Consider the following 8,142-nt stretch of genomic DNA (forward strand, 5'->3'; position numbering starts at 1 on the left):
GAGCCCGCCCGCCCCCCCGCAAAGCCCTGCGTTCACCGAACGGCGCTCTGCTCGTGCCGGGGATGGCGGAGTGCGAACGAGGGCAGAAGCAACCAAGCGAGCAAAGTCGGTCCCTGGCTTTCGTGGCACTGCGCTTCTGGATAGGTTCTGCTTTTCAGCAGCAGTAAAATTTCCCTGCTCCTCGGCTTTTGAAACGTGTGGAGTGAAGAAAAACACAACCCAACCCATTGAGGACAGTACTCAGCAAGTCATGCAGGAGTTCGGGATCTGGCAGACTCCTGCTCAGGACTAGGAACTTCTGCTGGAAAAGGAACGTGTGCAGGCTTGCTGTACAAGTAGGCGCCTGTACAACGGTATGCAAACACTGTGCATCTGCAGTTCTCACAAGAGAGCACGCTGCATCGAGCTGGGAGCAGAAGTACTGGTGAAGACTAAGCTGCAGAATTTGTGTGTTCAAGTCTGGTTGCGTTAAGCTCACAAGGAAATCAATATATGCTGAAAGAACTTGGGCAGGCGGTAGAGTCCTGCAGTTAGTTACACCTGACCTACATTCTCCTCAGAAATTTTATGCAATCTCACTTTATTTATACATCTGTATGAATGACATAAGATGGCAAGTAACAGACATATTCCAATCATTTGTTCATCACATCGTTGATCTTAAAGTTTTGAAGTTTTAGAAGTTTTCCAGGTTGTGCCTTATGGAAGCAGCTGGTGCGCTGTGTGAAGTGGCAAACTGGAGCTGGAAGTGGATGAGGAGCATCTCAGCTTCCTTGCTCATTGCTCCTTCTTCCTTTGGCACTGGCAGTTGCTCTTCTTCTGGAGGATCATCACGTATCTGTCCATTAAGAGAAGCAGGGACTTCATCTCACAGAGCTCGTCGTAATAATGCATGGCTTCCCCTTGCGAGATGTCTGTTCCCGTGGAAGCTGAGTCCATTTGTCCCATTGGTCCCTGGAAGTGAACACAGCATGAGCAGAGACAAAGGGAAGCAGGCTCCTTAGGCAGGGAATTATCCTGCAGGGCTCGGCTTCCTCTGGAGGCAGGCCAGCCTCACAGGACCGCTCAGTGCAGCACATGGGGCTCACAGCACCTCCAAGCCCCACGTTGCATAGGGGCTCCCAGTTGCATAGGGGTGTCAGATCTGCGAATGAGCGAGTCCCTCTGGGGGAGGTAGTGGACTTTCTGGGGTCTGCTTTCCTTGGAAGCCTTCACGGACCAGGTCTGTGCGGCTCCCTGCTCCCACCAGCAGCCCCCTTCCCGTGCAGTGCACCTCAATCACTCACCTGTTCCTGAGGTGGTCTTACTTTTCTCCAGAGGCTGCGGGCAATGCTCAGCAGGCAGAGAATGCAGACATCTGTCAGGAGGTGAGGGACGAGCCAGGTTTTCCCCGCTTGGGCCAGGTAGTCCCAAAGGAGGCCCAGAGGGTAGGGCAAGCTGAGGGCCTTCAGCTTGGTGTACAAGGTCTGCTGCTCTGGGCCCTGCGTTACGCCAGCCTTGCTGACCCTGGAGCGGATCCACGTGAGGCAGGGGAACAGACCAAGCCTACAGGGGCAGCTGGAGTGCTGGTGCTCGGGGACGACTGGCAGCTGCTCCTCAGGAAGGACCATCTTCTTGACCCTTTCCCAGATCCCCATTGGGTACGTTGAAAGGCCAGGCTGGAAGGGCCGCTTGAAAGCCTTCTGCCCCACGCGCAGGGGCTGCTGCTTCGGGCTCTGCGTTCCGCCAGCCCTGCTGACCCCATATTGCAGCCATGTGGGGCAGGAAGAAAGGCCTAGCCAACAGGGCCCATTCGAAGCCTGTTCAGCAGCGATAACAGACTGCTTCTTCTTGGGAAGGACCACGTTGATGACCCTTTCCCAGATCTGAATGCGGTACATTGAAAGTCCCGACCAGAAGGGCCCCTGAAAGGCCTTCTGCTCCGTGCCCAGGGGCTGCTGCTTCTGGTCCTCTGTAAAGATCGCTCTTCCGAACATGAAGCTGCCCCATCCGTGGCGGGGCCAAAGGCCAAGCCAACAGGGCCAGCTGGAGGCCTGGCACTGGGTGTCAACGGTCAGCTGCTCCTCAGGAAGGACCAGCTTTTTGTCCGTGTCCCAGGCACAGCCAAGAGAGCTGGAACGGCTAAAGCCATCCCAGATAAATGAAACCATGGCCAGAGCCACAGTCAGGGTGGGAGTCAGGGTGAGTTTCATCCTGTTCTCTCCCAAGGAACAATCCAACACACAAAGTGGCTGCTACCTTGAGCGGAGCTCCAGAGGTAACCACCAGTACAGAGCGGCTGCCCTGCGTATCTGAGCTGCGGGAGGCTGCCAGCGTGACTGTGCCAAGACTGATGTCATGCCGGCTTTGTGATGTCACAAAGGAGACTGTGACAGAGCTGGGGAGGACTTGGAAGCCTGCTGGCACTGCTGCTGTCCCCAGCACAGGACGTTCTGCGCAGCAGGATAGTGGGCCCAAACCCCTCATGTTTTGGGCATTGCCCTGCACTTGTCAGCAAGAAGGAGCCGTGGCCAGAGCCACATCCAGGCTCCTTTCAGCGCTGGCTCCATTGGGGAAACTGTGACACAACTTGCATCCAAAAGCCTTTGGGGGCAGAGTGGAAACCCCACCCTTGAGAGGAAAGCCAAGAGTTGAACAGTTGTTAAGGTTGTGTGATGTTTTTTGTTGTCGGTATTCCACATCTTAACATCACGTAAAACTGTGTGAGTGAAAGAGTTAACGTTCTGGTTCCGTGGACTGCCTTTTCTGGGCATTTTGGGTTCTCGGAGAGGAGGGAAGGAGCGGCATTCCCGGAGGACTTTGTGTGCAGAGGAGGAAGGGTGGAGCTGCTGGCAGGATGCAGCCGCTCTCCCTGTGGCTGTTTTGCTCTTTGGGTTCGCCGCGGAGAAAAGCACGTGGTTCCAAACCTGCAGTCTTCTAGCGTAAGACCTCGTGTTTGCACGCTCTTTTCTCTCTGATTTGCTTGATTTTGTCGGATTTAGTAAATCACCATTCCTCCTGAGATTGTTGCCGTGGTTTTTTTCAGTCCCACCTGCTATCTCCCTACCCTTGCCCCCCTCCCCTTCTCCCAGAGCGCACGGCCTGCAAGTGCCTTGCCTCATTAGTCCCAGGGCTGGGGCTGGCTGGGCTGCTCTGTGAAAGGTGAGCTGTTTTTTTTTTCCCCCTCTCTTTTGTTTCCTTCTGGGCCTGTGCCCCTGTCACAGACAGGGATCTAGGGATCACATAGGGATCACATAGTCTAGGGATAGTCACACAGGGATCACATAGTCTAGGGATAACTGACAACAGTTCACTCAGCACCGCATAACTTCAAGCCCTTAACACAATCCTGTGGCCCAAAGCACAGCCCAACCGACTGCCTTGGGATGTTTTTCTGCTCCACGGAGCTCCTACAGAACTGCTCCCAGGCACCAGCTTGCTGGGGAGGACACACGTCCCCTGCAGATTTCCCAGGGTGTCCTGGAGGACTTCAAGGGATCCTCAGTATACCCTAGGGCAAACCTGAGTGCCCCCAGAGCTCCGCAGTGTGGTCTAGGGCACCCTAGAGGCTCCTCTGAACAGGCCAGTGTAACTGTATCAGAGTAGATGACTCTACCGACCCAGAGGCTGCCCCATCTGTGGCAGGGCCAAAGGTGAAGCCAACAGGGCCAGCTGGAGGCCTGGCACTGGGTGTCAACGGGCAGCTGCTCCTCAGGAAGGACCAGCTTTTTGTCCGTGTCCCAGACCCAGCCATGAGAGCTGGAATGGCCAAGGCCATCCCAGATAAATGAAACTATGGACAGAGCCACAGTCAAGAGTCAGGGTGATTTTCATCCTGTTCAAGTTGCCTTGCATGAGACCCTCTACAAACAGCTGTGCCTCGAAAGCCTCAACAAAGGATGTGAGAGCCTCAGTGGAAAGGCCCTTCATCAGTGTCTGGTACTTGTCTATCATGGACCACCTGCCATGTTCTAAAATCAGGAGACGCACATCCCTGCAATAAACAGAAGGAAAGCAAAGCCAGAAGTCCCAGGAGCTGCCTAATGTAAGTGATCCCACTTCTGACTCAGGAGCACACAGCAGATGGGCAGATAGTACCCAGAGCACCGCTGTGGGCTCACCCTGCCCTGCCTCAGCCCCTGCTGCTGGCTGCTTCAGAACAGCAGCTACCTGCAGGCCCGGTCTGAGCCTCGAGTTTGATATACTGAGCAGTCAGAGCCACGAGCTGCCCTGGAACAAACCTCCACCAGCACAGAGCAGTGTTTTCTGGGCTCCTTGCTCAACCTCAACAACTGCAGTGCTGCCTCCTTTACTCTCCCCCAGAACTCACTTGGCCAGAGTCTCAGGCTTGATAAGGATATTGAAATATGTTTTCTTCAGCTGCTCTGTTATCATTTCAAAAACTGCTGGAGTAAAGCTGAAGTCAGTCAAGTAATCAATGATGAGCTGAAACAGAAGCTGTAAAGAAAACAGAATTTTCCATTTTCCAGAAAAAGACAACCGGTTTGGAATTATTCCAAATAGAATGCTTGAAAGAAACAAATCATTTGATCAACATAAAAGACACTAAGGCATATTCCTCAGTTCTGCTTGATATTCTTCACTAAACAATTCCTTAGCAAATTAATTAGTACTTACAGGTAGTTTATGATTGAATCCTTTCACTCGAATGATTAAGCCGTGCTCTCCAGCCACCAGCTTGTATTCCAGCTGGGCGACGTCTGCTGCGTAAGCTGGTTCACCAAGGTTGAGAGAAAGGATGTTTACAAACGTATCGAACAACACTATGCTGCACAGAGAAAAGAGCAAAAGATGAACACTTGAACACTGCAGGTAATCAGCTTGGATGTACACACAAGAAATTCTCCAGCAGACATGAAAACTTGGGCAAAATGAGACTCCAACCCATTTTAACAAATCGGGAAATACACAGTGCAGATCTCCCTTCACCCAAACGCACGACTTAAGAATTACTTTGACATTCAACTGTTCTTTGCAAGGAATGATTCCAGCTTCACATGTGACAGGATTACTTCGGCACAGGAACGCGCACTGCAACAACACTGGAATGAGATCACTGCTTGCCAGTATGGAAATTGATGAGCTACAGCAAATCAGACTGCAATGTGGACATTGCTGCCCTGGCTCAGACATCCAGATTTTTGTTGCTGCCTGGATTCCAATTCAAAATGCAAAACATAAATCCCCATGGCGCTTCTAAAGCGCTCCTTGTGCGGGTCTCAACAGGCCAGGAGAAGACCGCTATGAAATTTGTTGCAGACAGCAGTGCCAGCCTAAGATCAGCAAGGGAGCACTGTGTGCAGAGCCATCATCTCCAGTCTGTGCAACACACGGTTCCACACACTGTCGTGCTCTTCACCTGCTCCTGGAGGCCCCCAAGGCCCTGGATCGGGCCATGGCCGTGCTGTGTGCAGGACCAACTCCTCCCCTAACACTTCCTTGTGGCACACACACTGCTGCTGGCACATTTTGTACAGTTTGCACTGCAGAATAACACCATGAAACCCACACACAGCCGCTACAGTGACGGCCTGCTGCAAAGCCACCCTTGCCAAAGGACAGATAAACTGCAACAAATGGATGAATAAGAAAGGAAGTCTAATTCTATTCCAGCTCAGAACGAGTCTCTCTGCACTTCCCTGTGTGTGGCACTATGGTTACCCCACACAGCGTGCACAACTCACACAGCCCTTACTTCTCTGCAGACCGCTGTATCAACGGAGAGATCAGATGGAAACGAACGTAACCTGGTGGGGAAGAGAGACTTCAGTGAGACATAGCAAGTGACAGCTTCCCAAAGGCAAAGCTTTTTTCCATCACATTCTATGGTCACAATTCAAATCTAATGAGAAATGTCACTGAGCTATAAGGAAGTATTTTTGCTTGTATTAAGTCATCATTAAATGCTTCTCTTTTTCAATCCCAAATCTTTCCTTACAAATATCAACTGTTAGAAAACACAAAGCCGTACTTCATAGGATGCTTCGACACGTGGTGTGATCATTATCAATACAAACAACTCTAGGAAATTCCACAGAATGTATGCTTAGCAGACACTAAAACCTGCTGTTCTGCTTGAAAAGAGCAGTACATCTTCCACACATGTCCCAAATGCAGACTCTTATCTTTCTCTGCCTGTAGAAGAGACTACAGCTTTCTCTAGCTGTGATGTTCTTTGTTCTCACAACCTGCCACTGTCATCTGTTCCGTATGCCAAATTCTGTCCATAGCCAGGCTCTCTGAAGCCAACGTTTTCAGAATGTTCTGGTGATTCCACTTTTTAGCCTGTAGGATCTGCTGGGTTTCTTAGTTGCAGGGTAGTTCACCCGCTCCTCTCGTACTGCAGCCAATGAATGTGTCAAAAGGATCATAGAAGAGCTGGCAGTAAACACTGGAGCTTAAATGGTGAAGATCTGCATGAGTTACTGCCTTTCAAATAAATTCCAGCTGGTAAAAACAAGGGCTTTGTCATCTTAGGAAAGCCTTAAAGCATTTACCTTTGGGGATTTTAAGTTTATGGTCCTTCCTGTACCACAGGCAGCTTTGCCATGTGCTCACTATTTTGATGGGATATTCTGTCTCTGGGCAGTCAGCAACCTTCAAAGCAAAGCTGGTGGCTAACAAAAAACACCTCACACTTACAAACCCAGGGAGCAGGAGTCAAAAGATGCCAAAGTCCCATTACAGAGCAGGATGGAGCACTTGACTAATGACAAAGTCAGTTTCCCATGGAGGATTCACTCCCCTGCTTCCATGCGGTGTGTTTTGCGCTGCTCTGAGCACAGTCCAGGCACTCTTTATGTTTCAGCCACTGTTTACCTTCCACGCTGTACTGCGTTCCAAACCACCTCTCCTTTAGGTGACACTGGCCCTCGTTGGCAGCAGACAGCAGAACAAGGTTGGCCCTCTGTGGACGGAGCTGGCTAAGGGCATCCGCAATGATGTATAACCACCTCAGCCCAACCACCCTTCTCAGGAAGGGCCATCTTCCTGAGCTTTCCCCAGATCCTCATTGGGTACGTTGAAAGGCCAGTCCAGGAGGGTCAAACAGAGCGTGGTGATTAATGGTTCTGTGTCCCAGTGGAGGCTGTTAACGAACAGCATCTCCCAGGGATCTGTCTTGGGACCAGTGCTCTGTAACGTCTTTACCAATGGCATCGACAAATAGCATTGAGTGCACCCTCAGCAAGGTTGCTGAGAACACCAAGCTGAGTGGTGTGGTTGACACAATCAAAGAAAAGAATGCCCTTAAGAGGAACCTCAACAGACTTGAAAGGTCAGCCTGGGTGAACTTAATGAGGTTCAACACAGCAAAGTGCAAATTTTTGCACTTGGCCAGAGGAATCCCAGGCATCCATACAGAATGGAAGGAGCAGTCCTTGAGAGCAGCCCTGCAGAGAAAGACCTGGATGTTCTGATGGATGAAAAGCTTAACGTGAGCCAGCAGTGTGTTCTTGCAGCTCAGAGTGCAAATGGCATCCTGGGCTCCATCAGAAAAGGGGTGGCCAGCAGGGACAGGGAGGTGATTGTCCACCTCTCCTCTGCTCTTATGAGGCCCATCTGGAGTCCTGTGTCCAGGTCTGGAGCCCCAGTATAAGAAAGACAGAGAGCTGTTGGAGAGGGTCCAGAGGAGAGCCACAAAGATGATCGGGGGACTGGTGCACCTCTGAGGGAGCTGGGCTTGTTCAGCCTGGAGAAAAGAAGTGTGCGGGGTCTGCACTTCATAACTGTAACAGGCTAGAGAGGTTGTGGATGCCCTGTTCAAGGTGTTCAAGGTGTTCAAGGCTAGGTTGGATGGGCCCTGGGCAGCCTGGGCTGGTATTAAATGGGGAGGTTGGTGACTCATGATCCTTGAGGTCCCTTCCAACCCTGGCCATTCTGTGATTCTGTGAGAATGTCAGATCACAACTTGCCCATCATTAGAGCCATGGTTAGATCCAGATGTCACTCCGTGAAGTCATTAGCAAGGTCACCAGTAACACTGCACAGCTGAGAAGCACATCTGAAGAGCTGCTGAGAAGTGTCAAGGAGGAGAAATGTGGAAAACGTCCCCTACTGCCCTTTTACTTCCCACCCCAGCCCCAAGGAGTAGTCTTGCCTAGGCTCTTTAAGCCTTACCGATGTCTGCTAAGACATGCTTGT

General features: G+C 51.3%; 1 protein-coding gene across 1 annotated transcript; it reads right to left on the reverse strand.

The window, feature by feature from the left end:
- Positions 1-3,218: 3,218 nt before the first annotated feature.
- Positions 3,219-7,158, reverse strand: LOC125693026 (nardilysin-like). The gene is made up of 8 exons (XM_048944390.1): positions 7,150-7,158; positions 6,820-6,907; positions 6,498-6,617; positions 5,696-5,747; positions 4,618-4,768; positions 4,310-4,437; positions 3,828-3,973; positions 3,219-3,238 (listed from the first exon to the last, which is right to left on the reverse strand). Exons 1-8 carry the CDS (start codon positions 7,156-7,158, stop codon positions 3,219-3,221), a joined length of 714 nt encoding a protein of 237 aa, XP_048800347.1.
- Positions 7,159-8,142: the final 984 nt, after the last annotated feature.

Source organism: Lagopus muta, chromosome 5, assembly GCF_023343835.1.
Source record: "Lagopus muta isolate bLagMut1 chromosome 5, bLagMut1 primary, whole genome shotgun sequence".
In the NCBI taxonomy this organism is placed as follows: Eukaryota; Metazoa; Chordata; class Aves; order Galliformes; family Phasianidae; genus Lagopus; species Lagopus muta.